The 25726-nt window shown below is 44.1% G+C and overlaps 1 protein-coding gene across 1 annotated transcript in view; it reads left to right on the top strand.

The window, feature by feature from the left end:
• Positions 1-25726, top strand: part of LOC126213269 (glycine--tRNA ligase) — a 142636-nt gene that overhangs the window by 60522 nt on the left and 56388 nt on the right. Inside the window, exons 6-7 of the mRNA XM_049940933.1 lie at positions 12238-12387; positions 22266-22428. Of these exons, the coding sequence (XP_049796890.1) occupies positions 12238-12387; positions 22266-22428 (313 nt within the window). The remainder of the gene's footprint in view (positions 1-12237; positions 12388-22265; positions 22429-25726) is intronic.

Genomic DNA, 25726 nt, shown 5'->3' with positions numbered 1-25726 from the left:
TTCTTCTAGTCTAGTTGTGCCACAAACTCCTCTTCTCTCCAATCCTATCCAATACCCCCTCATTAGTTACGTGATCTACCCATCTAATCTTCAGCATTCTTCTGTAGCACCACATTTCGAAAGCTTCTATTCTCTTCTTGTTCAAACTATTTATCGTCCACGTTTCACTTCCGTACATGGCTACACTCCACACAAATACTTTCAGAAACGACTTCCTGACACTTAAATCTATACTCGATGTTAACAAATTTCTCTTCTTCAGAAACGCTTTCCTTGCCATTGCCAGTCTACATTTTATATCCTCTCTACTTCGACCATCATCAGTTATTTTGCTCCCCAAATAGCAAAACTCCTTTACTGCTTTAAGCATCTCATTTCCTAATCTAATTCCCTCAGCATCACCAGACTTAATTCGACTACATTCCATTATCATTGTTTTGCTTTTGTTGATGTTCATCTTATATCCTCCTTTCGAGACACTGTCCATTCCGTTCAACTGCTCTTCCAAGTCCTTTGCTGTCTCTGACAGAATTACAATGTCATCGGCGAACCTCAAAGTTTTTATTTCTTCTCCACGGATTTTAATACCTACTCCAAATTTTTCTTTTGTTTCCTTTGTTGCTCGGTCAGTATACAGATTGAATAACATCGGGGAGAGGCTACAACCCTGTCTCAGTCCCTTTCCAACTGCTGCTTCCCTTTCGTACAGTGGAAAATCCGGGATGGAATAATGCCAATATTATGAGGAGGATAGATTGCTATTCACCGTATAACAGAGATGACGAGTTGCAGATAGAGACGACAAAATGACTGTCAAACAAGTAAACTTTTGTCCAGAAAGACCTCCTTCGGAACTAGACAACAGGAAAACACACACACACACGTCTCACACGCGTGAGCGAGGTCTGTGGCTGCTGAGCCCAGACTGAGACCAGCAGCAGTTGATGGGAGAAGCAGTCAGAGTGGGGTGTGGAGGGGGAGGGATAGCAGGTAGGGGTGGGGGCGGTAAAGAGCTGCTCGTGTGAGCCTACAGGGGTGAGGTGGAGAGAGCTTCCGTCGGGAGTTAGACGGAGGGCGAGGAGTAAAAGACTGGGTGCTTTGGTGAAATAGAGGGCTGTGTAGTGCTACAATGTCAACAGGGAAGGGGATAGGTGTTTGTAGGTCAATTAGAATAATGACTAATGGAGGTTGAGATCAGGAGGGTTAAGGGAAGGATATACTGCAAGGAGAGTTCCTACGTGCACAGTTCAGAAAAGCTCGTGTGGGTAGGAAGGATCCATATGGCGCAGACTGTGAAGTGGAGAACACCGTATCGGGCCGCACACTCGTCAGCTAGGTGGTCCTGCCGTTTCTCGGCCACAGTTTGTCGGCGGCCGTCTGTGCACACAACTTTTCAGTTGTCGTGCCCACATAGGACGCAACACGGCGGTCGTAGCTTAAAACTGTATGCCGGACCGAGATTCGAACTCGGGACCTTTGCCTTTTTGCGGGAAAGTGACTCTCCTCGGGCGAGTGCTCCCGAGTTCGAGTCTCGAACCGGCACACAGTTTTAATCTGCCACGGAGTTTCGTATCGGTGCCCACTCCGCTGCAGAGTGAAAATCTCATTCTGGGTGTAGCTCAGTTTGTAGGGTGTTTGGCTGATTTGACAGGTAGCCCTGCCATTGTGGGGATAGGCGATGCTTGTGACTGGACTGGAGTAGGTGGTGGTGGTGGTGGGAGAATGTACGGGTCAGGTCTCGCATGTAGGTCTGTTACAGGGATACGAGCCGTGAGGCGAGGGATTGGGACCGGGGATGGGCCGGGACACGGTGGGCCGCATACTGACACTGTGGGAGGGGTGGACATTTCTAATTTCAGTGCACGACAAGAGACAGTCGAAACCCTGGCGGAGAATGTGACCCTTCGCAGGTAATTGTGCAAACGCGTTCTTCAATTCGGGAAGCGTCCTGTTATTCTTTAATTTTTCTTAACAGAATCGGTATTAGGAATGAATACAATACAGTCTTCTTGTGCTTCCATAGTCAGTCTCATCATTGTTCAGCCTTGGTTCTTATACCTGGCCAACACACTAATCTGATCAGATGATATACTGAGCTTACACATACATCTCTGCAGATACACTGAAGTGCCAAAGAATCTGGTATATAAACAGGCAGAATACGACACTGTGGTCGGCAACGCCTATGTAAGACGACAAGTGTCTGGCACATTTGTTAAATCGGTTACTGCTGCTACGACGGCAGGTTATCGAGATTTAAGTGAGTTCGAACGTGGTGTTATAGTCGGGGCACGAGTGACGGGACACGGCATCTCCCAGGTAGCGAAGAATTGGGGATTTTCCCGTACGACCGTTTCGCGAGTGTGTCGTGTATGTCGGGCATCCGTTAAAATGACAAATCTCTGAAATCGCTGCCGCCGGAAAAAGATCTTGTGAGAACGCGATCGATGACAACTGAAGAGAATTGTTCAGCGTGACAGAAGTGGAACCCTTCTGCAAATTGCTGCAGGTTTCAATGCTCGACCGTCAGCGTGCGAACCACTCGAGGAAACGTCTCGGATGTGGGCCTCCGGAGCCGAAGACCCACTCCGGTATCCTCGACGACTGTACGACACGCGGCTTTGAGCTTCACCTGGGCTCGTCAACACCGACATCGGACTCTCGACGACTGGAAACGTGTCGCCCGGTCGGACGAGTCTCGTTTAAAATTGTATCGAGCAGGTGCACGGGTACGGGTACGGAATCCGTGGAGCCTGCGTGTCAACAGGGGACTGTTCAAGCTGGTGGAGGCTCTGTAATGGTGTGGGACGTGTGCTGATGGAGTGATACGGGACCCCTGACACGTCTAGATATGACTCCGAAAGGAGACACGTACATAAGCATCCTGCATCCATTTGTGTCCATTGCACATTCCGATGGACTTGGGAAATTTCAGCAGGACAATACGACACCCCACATGTCCAGAATTGCTACAGAGGAACACTCTTCTGAGTTTAAATACTTCTCCTGGCCACCAAACTCCCCAGACATGAACATTATCGAGCATGTCTGGGATCCCTTGCAACGTGCTGTTCAGAAGAGATCTCCACCCCCTCATACTCTGACGGAATTATGGACAGCCGTGCAGGATTCACAGTGTCGGTTACTTCCAGCACTGCTCCAGGAATTAGTCGAGCCCGTGCCACGTCGTGTTGCAGCACATCTGTGTGCTCCTGGCCCTACACAGTATTGGGCAGGTGTACCAGTTTCTTTGGCTCTTCACTGTACTTCCTCTTACAAAATTACTGCCCTCACTGTCCCATTTCAAAGACACGTGTCATCCGTCGGGATGACTCGTAACGTGAAAATAAGTAACAATTTTGCACAGTAGTCGTGCTCTCCTGTAAAATTTTTATACTACACAAACTTCCTTCCGATGAGACTTGTACTGCAACTTTTGTGACACTGTTGCAAGTTGCTTTGTCTGGTCTCGGACAAGAAAACACTGTCTGGTAGCAACATAATCAGATAAATATCATTTTTTCAATTACTACTTGTATGTATAATTTCAGGAAAAAATCTGAATAAAATGTGTGACGAATCTCTTCTCTGCATTTTTTTGTAAAATGAGGCATGTCCAGAAAGTAAGTGTTGCGCTGAGCAGCTGGTGTTCGGAAAGATCTTTTTCTTTCCTTACAAACTTGGCAATAGTGCATTCGATGGCAGGAGGTCCACATTCTTGCTCAGAATTCTGAACATTGGGGATCCACTTCATTTACATTGTGTGAATGGCTGTAGGAAAATGTGCAGAAATTGTTTGTTGGCTAACTCCACTTAGTCATTGAGAATGTAATGTGGTGAAGTCAGGGTGCAAATATATATTTCTAGTTCTTTGAGGAGGTCCATTTTGTTGCCTTTGCTACTCGTGAGTAAAATCTTTAAATTATCTATAGTCCCTGAAATGTATTCATGTTGTCTTGTACTAAAGTTTCTTCCAGCCTTGCCAACATAAAAAAAGACTGGGGCAATTGTCGCAAACAGCCATAAATTCCTTATTTTTTCAAGACTAGTCTTACAGTTTTGTTACTGTATTCTTCATTAGGCTGAATAAACTATGTTATTTCCACAGTGTTACTGTTGCGAAAACTACACTCGTCAAAAAAAGTTTTCCATCACCTCGGTTCTGAGAGTTCTGGAATCTGTACAGAAAATTGGAATAGAGATCAATATCAACATAAACATAATTTCCGACGTTTTTATTGCTCGTCAAAACCACACAGTGCACGTTGTACCACCATATGCGCGTGCACACACACACACACACACACACACACACACACACACACACACACACACACTAGTACTATGTTGCACTGTGCACGTGTCTGACTAGCAGTCATTCCTCGCCAGCTGACGCTGCTATTGTGTGGATTGTTTTATATTAATAGGAGGTTGGTGTTAATGTTATGGCTAATTGATGCATTTTCTCCTTTTGTGACTGAGCTCTTACTATTCTACACATTTGTACAAAAATGAACATTCATAGAAATTAAGAACAAGTGTCGAGTAGAGATCCAATGAATGTAGGAACTATAATATTATAGATGCTCCGTGCAATATTTATTCTTAGCCTTTGGTCTGAGCTTAACTCTCGATATATAGGTATCGGATTGATCTTAGTTTTGAGGGAGATAGGTTTTAGTTGAGTTTGCTGTGGAGAGTGACTGATTTCTGTACCGAATCACTGTATTTGTTCTGTTTAAAATTATGTCAGTGTTGTCTGTAGAATTTTTTGGATGCAAGAACTGAAAGACAAGTAAATGTCTTAATCGCCCCATTGCTGGTGAGACTAAATTTCAATTCTGCACTTGCTCATTCACGAATTAGTCACAAAGGTTCACGATCGATGGCCCGTGTGTGGTATAAAGACGCCAGTTCAGCGGATGAGCCAGCAGTAAATGGTCAGTAGTATTTCTCTATGCCGCTACGAGGATGGCAACTTCTGGCACACCTTGCAACTGTTGTAGTCCACTGACCATTTTGTGTGCCAGCAACATCGAGAAAAGGAACATTCATTTAATTAGGTATTTGAAGTTGGCTTGATTACTATAACCGTAGTCTAGGTAGGGCATTTTAAAATGAACTTTGAAAACAACAGAAAAGGCATGATTCTCCGATATGTGTAAACACGGTGGTATACACGAAGAGTTATTTAACAAACGGAAACCGCCACCACATTTCTGTGTGTATAAATGACAAATAGTGCCGCTTTTCGATATAAAAGTGAAACAGTGTTATGGCAGAAGAAATCGACGGTACCGAATCACTGTGTTTGTTCTGTTTAGAATATTTATGTCTGCAGCTCCTTGGCTGCTACATAAAGCCAGAAATTTCTGTTTTTTAAGTTATAAAGATGAATCCAGAATTTTCTTAGTTTCCTCATTCACGCGTAACAGTAATAGAGAACCCCACTTTCCCCTTGGCTCGTACCTGTGCTTAGCATGCACAGTGTAACCGAAATATGCTCGGATGTGACATAACAGTACTTCATCTTTTCCACGATTGCATACGGCGACTGCAGTTTCTCATTTCAGAGTTGCACCTTGTGCGGGACTGTGTTACCAGGTACACGGCAACCGGTTTTCGATGTAGACTGACTGCCGATTGTGTTCCTTTTCTGTTGCTCTGTTTGAGGATGGCCTAAATCATTTTCCAGTGATTAAAGTTGCATCTAATGTACAGAGTAATAACAAAATCCTTATGATAGATAAACAAAAATAATTAGTCACATGCACAGAGATTCCACATGGAAAAAGAATGATAGGAAGAAAACATAAGAGAATTGAAGAAGTTAAAACATGCATTCAAATGATGTGACAGAGGAATACAAATAAAAGAAACTGTCTGCAAACCAATTAATTAGGTAAAAATGATGATCAAAGTAATTTTGATAAAGATTTAAAAATAAATAAATTTTAATGTACCTTAAGAGATACGAACAGGCAACCTTTCGAATGTGAGATCAGTACCTTAATCACCATACTACGTAACCAGTGTGTAAATTGTTACTATTTTTAAACTATAGAGCATCTCGTGAAATTCTGAAATTTTTTTTTCATCGATTGCTTGCAGACGGTGCCTTGCCAGTGTGTTCGTGTCTGCGGGGTGCAGTTTCTTGGACGTTAACCTACATCACCCTACAGATTGTTTCCAAAAGTCGATCCTACCGCTAGGGACCTCTCCGCATTAGCCATATATCGGTACCGACATTTTGAAGTGTTTCATGGGCTTCATAATTATCCCGTGTACACAAAAGTAGACATTCCACTGGTGAAAAGCATATGTTTAATAGTTCATCCACAGAAAATCTGGAATTAACAGATACACTATATGATCAAAAGTATCTGGACACCTGGCTGAAAATGACTTAAAAGTTCGTGGTGTCCTCTATCGGTAATGCTGGAACTCGATACAGTGCTGGCCCACCCTTAGCCTCGATGACAGCTTCCACTCTCGCAGGCATACATTCGGTCAGGTGCTGAAAGGTTTCTTGGGGAATGGCAGCCCATTCTTCATGGAGTGTTACACTGAGGAGAGGTATCAATGTCGGTTGTGAGGCCTGGCACGAAGTCGGCATTCCGAAACATCCCAAATGTGTTCTGTAAGATTCAGGTCGGGACTCTGTGCAGACCACTCCATTACAGAGATGTTATTGTCCTGTAACCACTCTGCCACAGGCTGTGCATTATAAACAGGTGCTCGATCGTGTTCAAAGATGCAGTTGCCATCCCCGAATTGCTCTTCAACAGTGGGAAGCAAGAAGGTGCTTAAAACATCACTGTAGACCTGTGCTGTGATAATGCCACACAAAACAACAAGGGATGCAAGCCCCCTCCGTGAAAAACACGACCACACCGTAACACCACCACCTGCGAATTTTACTGGTGGCATTACACACGCTGGCAGATGAAATTCACTGGACATTCGCCATACTCGCACCCTACCGTCGGATCGCCACATTGCGTACCGTGATTCGCCACTCCACACAACAGTTTTTCAACTGTTCACTCGTCCAATATTTACACTCCTCACACCTAGCGAGGCGTCGTTTGACATTTACTGGCACGGTGTGTGGCTTATGAGCAGCAACTCGACTATGAAATACAAGTTTTCTCACCTCCCGCCTAAGTGTCATAGTACTTGCAGAGGATCGTGATGCAGTTTGGAATTCCTATGTGATGGTCTGGATAGATGTCTGCAGATTACACGTTACGACCATCTTCAACTGTCGGCGGTCTCTGTCAGTCAACAGATGAGGTCGGCCTGTACGCTTCTGTGCTGTATGTGTCTCTTCACATTTTCTCTTCACTGTCACATCGGAAACAGTGGACCTAGGGATGTTTAGGAGTGTGGAAATGTTGCGTACAGACGTATAACACAAGTGACACCCAGTCACCTGACGACGTTCGAAATCAGTCAGTTCTGCGGAGCACCCCATTGTGCTCTCTCACGATGTCTAATGACTACTGAGGTTGTTTATATAGAGTACCTGGCAGTAGGTGGCAGCACCATGCACCTAATATGAAAAACCTATGTTTTTGGTGGTTTACATAGTGTATTACTTACATGCTGAAAAAACTATTGACATCCGCTATGTTTTCAGCATGCAAGTAATTCTTGTTTATTCTCAGTACTCATTTTTTATAGATGTACTGTGAAACATTTTTTATCAGTGAAATGTTTAACTTTGGTCTGTATCTCAATGGCAACTTTAACACCTTGAAAATGACTTCTTAGGGTTGAAATTATGGTAAATACACTGTCCTGTCACATTAATGTGAACACGTGTAAAAAATCTGAATAACTACCTTTAGTAGTGTGAACTGATGCGAGGCGGCAGGAAGAGAGGTTGGGGTTGTTTGGAGGAGGAGACCAAACCGAGTGAAGTGGCGCAGTGGTTAGACACTGGACTCGCATTCGGGAGGATGACGGTTCAATCCCACGTCCGGCCATCCCGATTTAGGTTTTCCGTGATTTCCCTAAATCGCTCCAGGCAAATGCCAGGATGGTTCCTTTTAAAGGGCACTGCCGACTTCCTTCCCCATCCTTCCCTAATCCGATGAGACTGATGACCTCGCTGTCTGGTCTCCTTCCCCAAAACAACCCAACCGAAGCCAAACAGCGAGGTCGTCGGTCTCATCGGATTAGGGAAGCACGGGGAAGGAACTCGGCTGTGCCCTTTCGAAGGAACCATTCTGACATTTGCCTGGAGTGATTTAGAGAAATCACAGAAAACCTAAATCGGGATGGCCAGACGTGGGATTCGACCGTCATCCTACTGAATGAGAGTCCAGTGTGCTACCCACTGTGCCACCTCGTTCAGCCGAGCAGGAAGAGTCACTGACATTCCGAACAGTACGGACGGGGACGTGGAGCCGCGGCCAGCTGTGGGAGGTTTCTCGGTTGAGGATCTGTGATGCGAACAGCCCGATCGTGGTGGGGTCGCAGATTCTCAATTGGGTTTAGATGTGGGGAATTTGGCAGCCAGGGGAGTACGGCAAACTCGTCCGGTGCTCTTTGAACCGCACAGGTACACTGTGAATCGTGCGACGTGTCGCACTGTCCTGCCCGTGGATGCCGTTGCACTGAGGAGAAACAAATTGCGTGTAGGAACGAACACAGTCCCCGGAGATTTGTGCGTAATTGTATCGATCTGTCGTGTCCGGAGAGCACGACGAGATCACCCGAGGAATGCCACGATAGAATTTCCCAGACCGTAACACTTCCCCCTCCAGCACGGACCCTTCTGATGCTCGTCGCAGGGTGTCGGTCGTACGTCTGACGGGGCATAAAATGTGATTCGTCCTAAAAGGTTTAACGAAATCTGAATATGAATGGTTTGAAATTTCGTTAAAGAATAATAAATTTTATATTTTTTGCTTTTAAGTTAATTTTCTTTATCTTTCCTTGCGAACTTTGTTGTAGAACCACTCTCTTATTTTCGTGTGGTAATAAAAAAATTTACTTTCTTAAGAATTACGTACATTTAAAGAAAAAAATATTTACGTGAACTCATATGAACTGGTTAAGAATATTAGGTTGAGAATTGAGTCCTTTAAATCATTCGGCCTTGGCATACACTTTCCAGATGCAGTGGGTTTTGTTAAATATTTTTACTGAATTTTATCTCGGCAATAGCCACAGAACACAAGATTGTCTCTATTAGCAGAAAATGTTTTAATTATTGCCAAGCCGACATTTATCACTGATCAAACCTACTTCGCTATACATTTAAGTATTTTGAAAGAACCAAACTGTTTAAATTTCAATGTTAACTAACATTAACTATCCGCCTACGAATGCACAAACGTATAATTAATTCAAATTTTATCAGCCACAGGATCACTGAAAAAGAAGAACAATTTCTTAATTCACTATTGATTTTTATGCATCTGTTCCCGTTTTACGGGTTTGATAATTTTTTAAATGTGCCGCCTCTGCTATTGTTGGTTGCGGCACAGCCCAGCAACACCGCTAAAAAATGCTGAAAAATTCTTAAAGAAATTTTATAGATGACGTGGGCAAACTAATTTACATAAATAATTCACACTTTTGATAAATACTGATATATTTAGATCAAACAGTAATACAACTCACATTAATTCGTAACGCATCGTCTAATGGCGGCTAAGTCCAGACAGAGACAAAAGAAGTCTACACATTCGTAAAAAACTCTTTCACAGTGTCCTACCGCAATGACTTCTGAACAGAGAAGACCAGAGAATACATAATGAATTGTGCTTAAATAGCATTGCTGACTATTAACATTTCTTTGTAAATTGACGATATTATTCTCTTCTGGCAAATTTTCATGTCTCTGATACCGCAAATATTGACACATTTTACAATCACATAATAAATACAGAAAAATTCCTATCCTAAATACAGAGAAATATTACAACAAAAAATATAAGGAGAATAACAAATGTCTTTTACACCACATTCAGTAATATTTTTGTTCAATAATTACGATATATACAACTTGCCCAGAGCGGCGTATATGTTACAAATAAACTCTTGTTCTTTAATAACGTGAGTTTGCCGGGGAACGTTACAAAGGCCATCCGTTGCCACTCGGTACAAGTCCGTTTGTGGTATTGGCGTGCACATTAGAGCCTACGAACGGCAGTTGGCACGAGTGCGTAAACCGGACACCTGCTGCGAAAGCCTGTACACGGCGTTTGCCGAATCGTCATTGAGGAGACGCTGCCGGTAGCCCCTCAGTTTTTCTGGGTGGTTACTTGCTTGACAGTTGCTCGTCTATCCGCCCCCGTATACATCTTACGTGGGCCGTGGTGCACCACCGTTGCCTCGGCACAGGTTTTTTTGATACTGCCATTTTGCCGTACACTGTATGCCTCAGTCCAAGAGTGTATGACTGTGCCCTTTTGGATGTCACATAGATTGCTCCATTTCTGAATTTTCTGACAATGACTGTACCGTTTTCCACATCTGCCTGACACACTTTATATACCTTCCATTGCTAGTACTGTCACCTGCCGTCCTTGAGTGGTTACTGCTTGTCGGCGCTGAACACGGGCAGTGGTCACATCGATGTGACCAGACCTTGTAATACAGTTGACGGTGAACGTAACATTGTTAAAAAAGAGGAGGGAGATTTCTTGTCAAACTTGCTAACAAGGGAACCTCCCCATTGCAATCCCCTCAGATTTAGTTATAAGTTGGCACAGTGGATAGGCCTTGAAAAACTGAACACAGATCAATCGAGAAAACGGGAAGAAGTTGTGTGGAACTGTGAAAAAAATAAGCAAAATATACAAACTGAGTAGTCAGTGTGCAAGATAGGCAACATCGAGGAGCGTGTGAGCTCAGGAGCGCCATGGTTAGCGTGAGCGGCTGCAGAACGAGTGGTCCTCGGTTCAAGTCTTCCCTCGAGTGAAAAGTTTAATTTTTTATTTTCAGACAATTATTTTGCGAAGCTGCACAGGTACACAGAGCAGTATTGTTTACGTGATCGTGTGTCAATTATCGAAGTTCAGGCACTCACACATAATCAACTTCACTCTCCAAAATTCGAGCACATGTTCAGATTTGCTTGGATATATGCAGGATTTGATGGTCAACACACGGAAAAATTTGAAAACATTAAAAACGTATGTTTTGACAGAGCACAGGGAAAACTGTGCGACTGTGAAACTGTTGCATTCATTTGCTGCAGTTTATGTGACAAACCCTTATGTTTTCATCACATCCACAAGAAAACCTAAATCGGGCAAGGTAGAAGAGTCTTTTTACCCATTTGCCAAGTGTACAAGTTAGGTGCGTCAACAGCATATTCCTGTCATGTGACGCACATGCCGTCACCAGTGTCGTATAGAATATATCAGACATGTTTTCCTGTGGAGGAATCGGTTGACCTATGACCCTGCGATCAAATGTTTTCAGTTCCCATTGGAGAGTCACGTCCTTTCGTCTAATAATCGGACGGTTTTGCGGTGCTGTCGCAAAACACACACTCTAAACTTATTACAGTGAACAGAGAAGTCAATGAACGAACGGACAGATCATAACTTTGCAAAAATAAAGAAAGTAAACTTTTCATTCGAGGGAAGACTTGAACCGAGGACCTCTCGTTCCGCAGCTGCTCACGCTAACCACGGGACAACGGCGCTCCTGAGCTCACACTATCCTTGATGTTGCCTATCTTGCACACGGACTATTCAGTTTGTATATTTTGCTTATTTTTTTTCATAGTTCCACACAACTTCTCGCCGTTTTCTCAGTTGATCTGTGTTCAGTTTTTCAAGGCCTATCCACCGTGCCAACTTATAACTAAATCTGGGGGGGGGGGGGGGGGGGGAGGGTGCGATGGGGAGGTTCCCTTGTAAGCACAAATATTTTCTTACCTTTTGTGCTGTGTTTATGGACTGCAGTTGTTGCTGAAGATACAGCAAACTGACGGTGTACGAATTTAAAAATGTATGACCGTTTGTCATCAGGAGATTTAAGATGTTAACTTTGACGACTCAAATATTATCTCGGAGAACTCTTTATTATGTTTCAGTTTTTATTGCCTGGCTGTATGCAGCAAATTTGTGAGGTGCCTGCCAGTAGAAAATAAATAGTCTTCCCCCCTCTCACACACCCGTAATTATCGTACTTCTCTACTTTCTGTCAACCTGTGGTAAATGTCGGTGTTCGATACATTGTTAGGGCGACATTTGCTTCGTGTTTCAGGTTCCTGAGGCCTGAAACTGCGCAGGGCATCTTCGTCAACTTCAAGCGGCTGCTGGAGTTCAACCAGGGCCGCCTCCCTTTCGCCGCGGCACAGATCGGCAACGCTTTCCGCAACGAGATATCCCCGCGGTCTGGGCTCATACGTGTCAGGTGAGTGTTGGGAGCTGTGCCCAGGTGGGATGTGAACTCGTGAGCTTCTCTCACCCCAAGAGTTTGTTTTCCTGCGTGGCATTCTGACCGCTCCAGTTTGCCGCACCGTACTGCCCGTTTTTATATATTTACAAATTGTTATGCTTCGCTCAAGTATCGGTAGTTTTATTACTCTGAGTGACAGTGAGTGAGTGAGTTCGTAATTTTATGAGGTGTCTGTGTATATAGTGCTATAGAAATGTATGTATAAAAAATGTATGCAGTGCCAGCATGTAGGTACAGAATGAATGTGTTTGTAGTATTTTGCTGTATATCAGATGTGAAAGCATGCATTATATTTTCTAATGAAATTTTAAGAAAATGCCTTGATTCATTGCACTCGTGTAGAAGTAGTGCTTTTAGAGGTTTCTCTGGCTCATCTCTGAATGCGAGATTTTGTCACCAGAACAACACATTCCAGGCACTTCTCCCTTCCATTTTGATACCTTATGGTGCCTAAATTTTTGATCCATCCGCCTATTACTAATTACTGGTTAACATAGTCGTTTAATAGATCACAATTAAATGAAGCCTCACCAAAATGCTCGCACATTCCACAGGTAAAGGTATGACACTCTGTCATACAGCCTTTAAATGGCGCCACCATTGTGAGTCTTCGAGCATCTCGGATATGTCACGTGATGCTCGGCATCTAAAGTGTGACGGGCGTGTGACTGTTCTGATGTCTCTGTAGGTCTCGAGGCTGCCTGATGTTTTCCGTCCGAGCTCCAGTGGATGTGAGATTGGTGTGAGATTTCTCGAATTTGAGTAACTTTTGCACATCGAGCTCTGTTAGAACTGAACGCTTATCGGACTTAAAGTATGTGAGGCTTATACTAATAATTCTAAATACAGTTTGTAGGCTTACCGTCCAATTGTATTGTTGTATCTGCACCAGGACCGTCCAGCTATACCAGGTGGTGTAGGGACTCAGTATTGTAAACCACGTGGGCAATAATGTTGCATTTGCACTATCACAGAATCATCTGTCGACACTAAGAGTCGTGATTATCACTTTGCGTGCCACTCGAGTATACCGTATTTAGAATACTAATAATATTCGGGACAACTTTCTAAAGTCGTCCACAGTCTTCGTCAGAGTTCAGACAATTTCCGTACCGATTACCTCCTGAATCGGTTCAGCAGTAGAGCTGTGAAAACGTAACAGAGCGAGTTACTTTAGCAATTAATAATACTGGTATTAGTATGGAAGTATGGATTGAATACATTGAGAATTGGATAAGCATTGTATTGAATATTTTGACTCATATTACACTCCTGGAAATTGAAATAAGAACACAGTGAATTCATTGTCCCAGGAAGGGGAAACTTTATTGACACATTCCTGGGGTCAGATACATCACATGATCACACTGACAGAACCACAGGTACATAGACACAGGCAACAGAGCATGCACAATGTCGGCACTAGTGCAGTGTATATCCACCTTTCGCAGCAATGCAGGCTGCTATTCTCCCATGGAGACGATCGTAGAGATGCTGGATGTAGTCCTGTGGAACGGCTTGCCATACCATTTCCACCTGGCGCCTCAGTTGGACCAGCGTTCGTGCTGGACGTGCAGACCGCGTGAGACGACGCTTCATCCAGTCCCAAACATGCTCAATGGGGGACAGATCCGGAGATCTTGCTGGCCAGGGTAGTTGACTTACACCTTCTAGAGCACGTTGGGTGGCACGGGATACATGCGGACGTGCATTGTCCTGTTGGAACAGCAAGTTCCCTTGCCGGTCTAGGAATGGTAGAACGATGGGTTCGATGACGGTTTGGATGTACCGTGCACTATTCAGTGTCCCCTCGACGATCACCAGTGGTGTACGGCCAGTGTAGGAGATCGCTCCCCACACCATGATGCCGGGTGTTGGCCCTGTGTGCCTCGGTCGTATGCAGTCCTGATTGTGGCGCTCACCTGCACGGCGCCAAACACGCATACGACCATCATTGGCATCAAGGCAGAAGCGACTCTCATCGCTGAAGACGACACGTCTCCATTCGTCCCTCCATTCACGCCTGTCGCGACACCACTGGAGGCGGGCTGCACGATGTTGCGGCGTGAGCGGAAGACGGCCTAACGGTGTGCGGGACCGTAGCCCAGCTTCATGGAGACGGTTGCGAATGGTCCTCGCCGATACCCCAGGAGCAACAGTGTCCCTAATTTGCTGGGAAGTGGCGGTGCGGTCCCCTACGGCACTGCGTAGGATCCTACGGTCTTGGCATGCATCCGTGCGTCGCTGCGGTCCGGTCCCAGGTCGACGGGCACGTGCACCTTCCGCCGACCACTGGCGACAACATCGATGTACTGTGGAGACCTCACGTCCCACCTGTTGAGCAATTCGGCGGCACGTCCACCCGGCCTCCCGCATGCCCACTATACGCCCTCGCTCAAAGTCCGTCAACTGCACATACGGTTCACGTCCACGCTGTCGCGGCATGCTACCAGTGTTAAAGACTGCGATGGAGCTCCGTATGCCACGGCAAACTGGCTGACACTGACGGCGGCGGTGCACAAATGCTGCGCAGCTAGCGCCATTCGGCGGCCAACACCGCGGTTCCTGGTGTGTCCGCTGTGCCGTGCGTGTGATCATTGCTTGTACAGCCCTCTCGCAGTGTCCGGAGCAAGTATGGTGGGTCTGACACACCGGTGTCAATGTGTTCTTTTTTCCATTTCCAGGAGTGTATATAGAACATATCAACCATTAAAAGCATTTTCACAAATACAATAAAGTTCAAAAGTGAAAGAGTAAATAGCTTTTTCAGAGAGTAAATATTTTTCCTTAATTTGCATAATAATCTTAAAATCAGTAAATATCTTGTACTACACACTTTGTAAAGTAGCCTATCTTCTTCATCCTATCTTCTTCATCAGCGTTCGAGCTGTAGTGTGGCAAATTTCACAGATATCGGTTCTGCGGTTCAGTTGTGGAAACTTAAAAGGCAGAGTTAGTTTCACATTTGTGGTATTAGTATAAAAGTATGGACGGCACGAAGTAAATATGTTGAGAATTTTATAAGCATCATATTCTAATTGTTACCTACGGATGTGCTCGCGTATCGGTAAAATAAAATGAAATGTTTTTACGGCTTTATTGTCTGGGAGGCCCCGGATGGGATGTTTAGGAGCTGTGTGTAAGTCTTATTATTTGACAACACTTCGGTTACTTGCGTGTTGATGACAATACGGTGATGATGAGGGCAACACACACATCCAGGTATGAATCGTAGGGAGAGGGGGCGGCAATTGAGCCCGGGATGCCACAGTCGTGAAACAGCAACACTAACTGCACGACTATGAGTTGTTCACATTGAATGCTCAGCGTCTAAAACACAGGCTTGTGACTGATGTGAGTATGGAAATGTGTATTAAATGTGTAGAGGATTGTACAAACATTGTATTCATTACAGTAAATAACATTATGTAGAACGTATCAAACAATGAAAGCATTTTCACAAGTCTGAGAAAGTTCAGAAGGCAAAGAGTAAAGAATTTTTTCAAAGAGTAATTATTGCTCCATATTTCACGTTATATTCTTCAAATCGTAAAATATGTTGTACTACACACTTTCTCGAGTAACCTTTGCTGTTCCTCAGCATTCGAGCTGTCTCCGTACCAAATTTTATCAAAATCACATCAGGAATTTAGTTGTTGTTTATTAGTATGTATTTATTGTGGCAGGATAGGTTCGTGGGGTGCACTCTTACATGTAACTAGGCATTCCACATGTTTTGCACTATTATTATTATTATTATTATTATTATTATTATGATAAACATAAGTTACATCTAACATACAAAATTATAAGCAGTTAGTAGTTAGTACAGAGCACAAAGACAAAATAAGGTAGCACAGTTTATGTTTGTTCGTAAGAACAAGAATGGAGCCATGATACAGGCAGATAGTTTTGAACTATGAAGGTTAGGAGCAGTGCACATGAGAAGGGAGGGAGAAGAAAAAGAGAAGCATGATAAAACACACTATTGTGGTAATAGGGCGGAAAGAGGCATGAGAAAGAAGTGTAACTGTGAGAACATGAAAGTGTTTGCTTTTCTATTTGATAAAGGGGAAACTGGCCATACAAGTTAATCATTGGGGAAATTTTACGATATTGACAGAAGTGTGTGTTTCAGCTTCTCAAAACCAACGATTCTGCGTAGATTGCAGGGTAGCCTCTTCCAGAGATGGTACGCACTTGCGTTCTGAGGAGCTGGTGAGGTAGACACAGCATGTAGTTGTTATGTACAGTGAAACCCCGCTTTTACACTTTTCAAGGGATTTCAAAAAATGGTGTAAAATGTGGTAAAATGTAAAATATGGGAAATAACATTTTAAGCTGTAAAAGGTACGTACAGGATACCCCCTCTCATTTTATGTATGATATATATACATAAGTCATCAAAAGACTTGTTTATTATCTAATGAAGGTTTATTATCTAATAAAAACCACTGATGTAACTGGAATGTAACAATACATTCCATAATGGATTTTCCACTGATGTAACTGGAACTGATAACTGTCAGGTATCAGTTCGACTGTAGGAACGTTCGACTGAATTTCATATGTCATAATCGCTATTTTTGAAGCTTGCTGCTGTCATTCATTATTTAAGTAATGAAATACACCACTAGTTGCATATTTTTTCAGGCTTAGCACTATGCATTCGGAGAATTTTTTCTCATTGTCAAGTGCAAATATGTACATAGGTATTTTGTGTAGTGTTTGAATATGTGCGATTCTGTATCTCTTGCACTGTAGTCATCTTTTAGAGGTTATCATGTACTCATCAGTTGTGTAGAAAACCACACACACACATGCAAACTATCACTCACATTGGTTGTTTGTGTAACATCACATAAAATACCTACGTAAATACTGCACTTGATAATCAGAATAAATTCTCAAAACATGTTTTGCTCTGCACGAATAAAATATGTAACCGGCACTGTGTTTACACTAAAAACATTTGAGCAACTCAGAAGTGAATGACGGTGTCAACTAGTGCTCCGATCGGCCGTACATCGAAGCACGCTAAATACGATTAGACAGAGGTGTCACGATGATCGCAGCAATCGCGAAACTGCATTTGCATAATAGACAGTTTGGAAATGGTTGTGATTGATCACATTATCTTCATTCGAATGAACCCGGTTACTCCCATAAACTACCACGCCAAGTAGACCTCGGCAGCAGCAGCAGGAGATACGGCACGAATTGTTCCTACTTTTACACGTTTACCAGTTCAAATCTGCCGAGTAGGGTGCCCCATTGTCGAGAAACTTAACCGTGTAATATTTGTAAACTACTGGACGGCCAATATCGTGCCGTCTTCATTTTTTTGTCCACAGACGTTTTTTCGTAATGCGTAAATTGTGGGAAAATTATAAATATGTTGATGTGAAATTGGGTGCAAATTAACATTATGGGCATAGGCAATTGATGGGACCGATAAAAAAAAATGTCGGAAATGCCAGGACAACGTCAGTTCCGGGAACATAAAAGCGGGGTTATACTGTACCTAGTCTCACCGCGAAGGACCTAACTGTACGGTGGTGAGTGTGGAACAGACATCGGAAACTGACCTCTGATATCGCAATTTGTGAGCTGCCGACTGCACCTGGGGAACTTGTAGGCATACATTACTCTACTGGCAATGGTGAGATAATATGGCGGCATCGAGAAGTTTGTGTACGGTAGTACTATTATTTTATGAAACGAAATAATGCAGTAAGTTTTGCAGAGTGTTGTAAACAAGATGAGCAAATGTATTTTGTTTACTAATTGAGTTTAACACATACGTCAGAGAATTGTGTTACAAAATTTGTGACAAGTTACATACGCACACATTTAAAGCAGCTTGTGGTTTCTGTAAGAACACTAAATGGGTAAAGACACTTACTATCGATGATAAATAGTGTGTTCTATTTACAGGGGCACTTTCGTAACGACCATAGTATTTGAAGAAAAGCAAAATTTGATCAAAACAGGTTCAAAACTCTTTATTAAGTTATGTCTGTTAATACTGGATTTATTACACCCCTTGACATTTATTGTACACTAACTATTTAAACACTGACAGTGTTTAGATAAGGCAAACTGTAATGTAATTATTTAGACTTATGTACAGTACAAAAGCAAAAATACGTAAGATGTTTCTAGATACGCTTGTACTGAGACACGATCTTTCCCTTTTATCTTCCACCTGATGTGTCGAAAAATCACAGCTGACGTGACACACGTATTGACCGGTGTGTCAAAACTCTAAAGATAAAGTAGTTATATCAATTTCTCCCCATTTCTTACAACTGTTGTATCATTAAATAAACAGCTATTTACACGTCCTTTTTTCTCGCCACCGTATTGCGAGTCTAGAGTGCTAACTTCAGTGACACCGGTGATTGCCAGTCTAGTAATGCAAAATGAAGGTGGAGCACCTAGAAGACACGGTCGGATCTCGGTGTAACTTGAAACGTGTGCACACCGTCGGTGGATACGTAAGTGATTAGAGTTGCAATTCTTGGTGACGAGTAGAATGCCGGAGTGCAGAAGAAAAAAAAATTATATCTATAGGAATTGGCCTCTGGCAGTGTTCCGATTTCCTGTGTTTTCCGGAATAAAATTATTCTCACGGCACGTCAGACCGACAGGTGATCGGCCCGCGGTGTGGTCGGTGGCCCACTATACGGATGAGCCAGTTGAGGGGTTGCCCCACTTTCTCGCAGGAGGACCTCACGACGATCTAGAATCTGTTCTATAGGAGCGGGATGTCCGTCTGTTCGTGTAGCAGATGAGTGTAGGAGAGTCTTCAGAGCTCAGTTCTGGATCCTTTACAGCATTGCAACAAGTGATTCTCTGGCCTTTCCCCACACCACATCCGTATACACTAACACTGGACAGACCGGTGTAGAATATGGAACAATCTCGTGTCGCAATGGCAGCATTGACAACAGGACGAGCAGTGGGTATAGAGTGCGAACTCTGCCTTCGACGTCTCGGGTACGAGGCCCTTGTCGAGATGTGACACTGTTTGCACCCCTGACACGGGGTGAATTACCTAAAAGTTGCACCGCAAATACTGCAGAAATAGAAAGTGCTATTGATGTGCGGTTCTCTCGGAATGGATTGGTAGTCAACGGTTCCTATTGTTAGCCAATCGACAGGTTGTAATAATACTTAGAAACTGTATTTTTTTATGCAAACAAACACTTCTTAAATGGAACAAACCTATTGACATTAACAGACTAAAAGTAGGGTACATTAGAAAGTCAGCGGTATTTTTGCAGGATTCTAGTGTGCGTCATTAACGAGATATTGCATTTTGAAAAGTTCCTATACAGACACTTGTTCGATACCCGTGGCACCGCACAATAAAGACTGACACAACTTCGTACACTAGTTATGTGGATTACGTCCAGTAACGAGACAATTGACCGTCACAGGTTGTGATCGAAACGACCGCCACCGGTGGCAGTACGCGCTTCCAGTTGGGATGGAACGACTGCTGCAGATGTGCTAGCATTTCAGTGGAGATGTCTTAGCAGGCTGCAGTAATACACCATTGCATATCGTCAGGTGCAGTTGGTACGTCTATTTAGACGGCACCTTTCAGCTTTCCCCACAGAAAAATGTCGACAGGGCTCGAGTCCGGGGAACGGGGCGGCCGAGGTAGGGGTCCTCCGAATCCAGTCCGACAATTTGGAAATGATTCCTGAAGACATTCTGTAACACCTAGGGCACTGTGGGCTGGACAACAGTCACGTAGGTACCAGAAGTTTCTCGTAGTGTGCAGAGAAGTGCACGTCTTCTGGCATCTGTGTAAGACAGTCCGTTAGGAGGCTCCGATACTTGTACACATTCGGTGTTCTATCTGTAAAAGACGGGCCTGTGAGGTGACGGTTAACCACCCCACACCACACGTTTACACTCTGTGGGTGCCGATGTACCACCTTACGAAACAAATGGGGATTGTTGACAGGTCGATAGTGCACGTTTCGACAGTTTACCTGTTCGTGATCGGCAACTGTGGCTACGTTACGAAACGAGATGCACGATACATTTGGAGTATCGTGTCTTAATGCCCACCTGCAGAAGTTAACACGATTCTCGTAATAGTTCCCACGCGGCACTCGACGGAGAGGGGTGTGACGGAGATAGGAGTTATGTCGGTGGAGATCGCACGGTACACTAGCCCGACTTCCGACACTTCCCCGTGTGATTGCGAGGGAGCCGATGTACGGACCGGGTGCGACAGCGGCGAGAACTTTAATTTCCCCCTCTTTTGTCATCACTTGTTCCTTCTGTTGCTCTGTACAGGTGTTACACTACCACTACCACTTTCACGTAAGTGGCGGAAGAGTCAGATACGTAATTGCCGAGGTGGTTGACATCTGTCGGGATAACTCTCCACTTACACCGTATGCACCTGCAACTACTGGAAACACTGCTGAACTTCTCGGTGGACGACAGTGGCAATTCTCGGCGACTACCTGCGACCGCCCGATCCGTCGACAGTACTGCCGGTCGTCCCGCGTTATTGCCGTGTATTGCAGCCACGTTGCAGTTCTGTTGACAGCGACACTATTGCGGCCACACATTGGCGTCAAATGCAGCCTGCGTAAATGCGTCTTAAGATTTTTGTAATCGACTTCACCCGTTCGTGATGAACTTTAACCTACTCTCGTTCCAGGATGCGAGAACAATCGTTAACAGCCCACTCCGTAAGGTGTGGAAGGTTTCTGATCACTGCATACACCATTGCCTTTGCCTGCTCTGATAGTTAGAAACCTGACGGAGTTAAACCTGAGGAACGTGGTGGCCACTCCGCCAGACCTGTTCGACCTGCCCGTTTCTGGGAAACTGGATATCCTGTTATGCCCAGGCAGCTAGCTAATAATGAGGAGACGCACCATCTTGCTGAAAGAAAATTAGAAATGTCCCGTTTTCAGACAGCAGTGAAGGCAGCACATCTCTGTCTCATGACTGCAGGTAATGTGCTGCTGTTAATTTATCACAAATGGAGAAAGATCCTAGAACATGAGAACTGTCACGTTTGACGTTCCAACTACCTCTGACATATTGGTCGAGTGTGGGGTCGATGCCTGATTATGTTTATTTACTTATCCGTTCACATAAAAATTCACTTCATCCGTAAACAGTAAATCAAAATGGAAGCAAAAGTTTTCATCCATCTTGCGTGTCTCTCTTTCTGAATGAAAACTGAACCAGGTGATATGGACCGTTTCAGTGAGATGTTGCAACATTTGCAGTTTGTAAGGGTGTCATTTATGTGTAACCAAAATTCTTATCAGTGTGTGGCTGACCCCGGTTTCCTGTAATATGTTACAAGTACTGTGTCTGACTCTTACTGGACGTTGCCAGAATAGCAGTCGATGTCATTTCATGTGTAGCTTTTGTCTCGTGTTAAAGCAGTCAGTGTTCGTGTCGCCTGTAAGGCAGAAAAATCACTTGTAACTCTAGAGCGAGTGGAGCTGTGCTCAAATGAAAAGCACCATTGTTCTTTTTGTATAATTCTCTATTTGTTTCACGTGTCCCACAAACCCCTTTCGATTTAAAATTAAATTGCGTCCGAGAGGGTGGCTTCCAAAATGGCCACCATGTTGGTCACATAGCCTCACCGGTTGTCTCCCTCTCGTGTCTGATTCTACTTGACTTTAATCTCCTGTTTATCCACATATTTTTGTTGTAGACTCTTTAAGAGGCACCTACGGACAACCCTATATTTAATTATTACTGGCTTTATATAATAGTTAAGACAGTAACATATTCTGTGCCTTAGTACAGTACCTTTTCTGCACGTCGGCTTCCAGGGAGTTCACGATGGCAGAAATTGAGCACTTCTGCGACCCGTCGGACAAGCGGCACCCCAAGTTCTCCGGCGTCCGTGGCACACAGCTCCTGCTCTACTCGGCCTGTGACCAGATGGAAGGACGCTCCGCGTCTGCCTACTCCATCGGCAGGGCCGTTGACGAGGTACGGTGCGGAGTCTCCGTGAGGCATGTACACGGATTAGAGTAGGTAGATGTACATTTTGTTCTGTAAGTAAACTGACGTACAATTAGATGGTAAGGTTATAAACTTTCAATCTGCCAGTGAAACAGTAATACAAAGTTTACATCAGTACTCGATTCTTGTTCCCTCTCTCTTCCTCATACACGTTATCATCATTTCACTAACCATTAATTCCCATATAATATGAGGGTGGTTTGATAAGTCTGGTAAACAAGTAAGAAAAAAATGTTTGTTTCGTAAACAAATCATATCTTAGTTCTCGACAGTCTCCTTTGAGGGATATAGTCTCGGTCGAGCGATCCTCCACCTTTTTCGTCCAGTCGGGAAAATTGGTTCTGTCTAAAACTCTGCAAAGTACTTGTTGACTACAACTGTCACATCCTCATTTGATGAAAATTTCTTCCCAGCAAGCCAAAGTTTTAAATTACGAAACAGGAAGAAGTTACTCGGGGCTAAGTCTGGTGAATAGGACGAATGAGGAACCAGTTCGATGTCCAGTTCGTGCACCTGTGCTGTTGTTATTGTTGATGTGTGGGATGGTGGCACATTATCCTGGTGGAAGAGCACATTTTTGTGTGCCAGCCTCGGTCTGTTTTCAGCCAATGCTCAATGGTAGGATCCAGTTATGGCTCTGCCTTTTTCCAAGTAATCTATCTGGATTATTCCTTGGGACTTCCAACAAATAGTGACCATCACTTTACTAGCTGACAAAATTGTCTGTGCGTTCTCTGAAGCCAGTTTTTCTGACTGTCTCGGCGGGCCACACAAAAACTCTCACCGGGCCACACGTGCCCTCGAGCTGTTGTTTGTCCACCCCCGCTTTAATACGATCCTTGTAACTATTCTAATTCTAATTATCGAATAAAACTAGCCCCTGGTATCGTACATAAAAATTGGAAAATTATTGACAGTTGAAGCTTAAATGTCCCCGTAAGCAAAAATTCGACAGCTGAAAGTATAGCAAATAGGGAGACTGCACTACTGGATCATCTCGACCGATCTGTCGCCTGTGAAACGTGGTGAGGAATTGTCGGACGATCTGTCAAAAATAATGTGGCGCCAAGTCGTACGTAAGCCACGGTCACCTCTCTGATAGCGCTGCTGTTTCATTGCACAAAAATACGTGGTACACGGCACGTGTTAATCTGTTCGGTAAAGTGTGCGGGCCTGTGAATCCGACACCGACAATCCTCACCGTACGTCGACTGCCACGTAGAGGACCAGAGTTCGATTCTCGGTACTGCCAGGGTTTTTTTTCCCTCGGTGGGAGCACTGGAACGGGTGCGTTTGGCCTCGTGATGCCAATCGAGGAACTACTAGACCGAGTAGTAGAGGCAACAAGTCTCGAAAAGTGACAGTGGCTGGAAGAGGGTCCTCTCTACCACGTCTGCACAGTGCCATTGGTATAGGACAGTGTAGCAGTCGGTTGGTACCGCTGGGCCTGCCAGGGGAGGCTGACAGAACTTTTTTTACATTGATACTGAAGCCAACCTGATGTGTCACGTCCATGATTGTGTGAGAATTTGCATCTGTCCACACGCGGACTTGTAAAGGGGTGTGAGTGTATAATGTTTTGAGTAGGAACCAATGTTTGGAAACATAAGCCGATGATGCTACAGAATGTCGAGGTAATAGGCACCGACACCTGCAAATGAATGTGCAGGGTGACTGTGTGATGATGTTACAAGACTTTCAAGGATAATTTAATAGGTTAGGTAAACAATCTTCTCTACAAGAGAGTATGCGAAGGAATGTGCTGCCCTTCTTGCAGCGGTGTACCGTAGGTGTCTAGAAGAGCGTAGCGTTTCAAAGGATTGGAAAAGGGCACAGGTCATCCCCGTTTTCAAGAAGGGACGTCGAACAGATGTGCAGAACTATAGACCTATATCTCTAACGTCGAACACTTGTAGAATTTTGGAACACGTATTATGTTAGAGTATAATGACTTTTCTGGAGACTAGAAATCTACTCTGTAGGAATCAGCATGGGTTTCGAAAAAGACGGTCGTGTGAAACCCAGCTCGTGCCATTCGTCCACGAGACTCAGAGGGCCACAGACACGGGTTCACAGGTAGATGCCGTGTTTCTTGACTTCCGCAAGGCGTTCGATACAGTTCCCCACAGTCGTTTAATGAACAAAGTAAGAGCATATGGAGTATCAGACCAATTGTGAGATTGGATTGAAGAGTTCCTAGATAACAGGACTCAGCATGTCATTCTCAATGGAGAGAAGTCTTCCGAAGTAAGAGTGATTTCAGGTGTGCCACAGGGTAGTGTCATAGGACCATTGGTATTCACAATATACATAAATGACCTAGTGGATGACAACGGAAGTTCACTGAGGCTTTTTGCAGATGATGCTGTGGTGTATCGAGAGGTTGTAACAGTGGAAAATTGTACTGAAATGCAGGAGGATCTGCAGCGAATTGACGCATGGTGCAGGGAATGGCAATTGAATCTCAATGTAGACAAGTGTAATGTGCTGTGAATACATAGAAAGATAGATCCCTTATCATTTAGCTACAAAATAGCAGGTCAGCAACTGGAAGCAGTTAATTCCATAAATTATCTCAGAGTACGCATTAGGAGTGATTTAAAATGGAATGATCGTATAAAGTTGATCGTCGGTAAAGCAGATACCAGACTGAGATTCATTGGAAGAATCCTAAGGAAATGCAATCCGAAAACAAAGGAAGTGGGTTACAGTACGCTTGTTCGCCCACTGCTTGAATATTGCTCACCAGTGTGGGATCCGTACCAGATAGGGTCGATAGAAGAGATAGAAAAGATCCAACGGAGAGCAGCGCGCTTCATTACAGGATCATTTAGTAATCATGAAAGTGTTACGTAGATGATAGATAAACTCCAGTGGAATACTCTGGAGGAGAGACGCTCAGTAGCTCGGTACGGGCTTTTGTTGAAGCTTCGAGAACATACCTTCACCGAAGAGTCGAGCAGTATATTGCTCCCTCCTACGTATATCTTGCGAAGAGACCGTGAGGATAAAATTGGAGAGATTAGAGCCCACACAGAGGCATACCGACAATCTTTCTTTCCACGAACAATACGAGAGTGGAATAGAAGGGAGAGCCGATAGAGGTACTCGAAGTACCCTCCGCCACACACCGTCAGGTGGCTTGCGGAGTATGGATGTAAATGTAGATGAAGGCAGGAGAAGACACACAAAAAAAGGTATTTAAAGTTTACAAACTGTAATGCTTTACATATGTATGTTCTCCTGCCACCACTTGGCGAGTAGA

The sequence above is a fragment of the Schistocerca nitens genome, chromosome 11 (genome assembly GCF_023898315.1).
Source record: "Schistocerca nitens isolate TAMUIC-IGC-003100 chromosome 11, iqSchNite1.1, whole genome shotgun sequence".
Classification (NCBI taxonomy): Eukaryota; Metazoa; Arthropoda; class Insecta; order Orthoptera; family Acrididae; genus Schistocerca; species Schistocerca nitens.
Note: the sequence above shows the minus strand (reverse complement) of the source record. Positions and strands in the feature narration are given on the sequence as shown.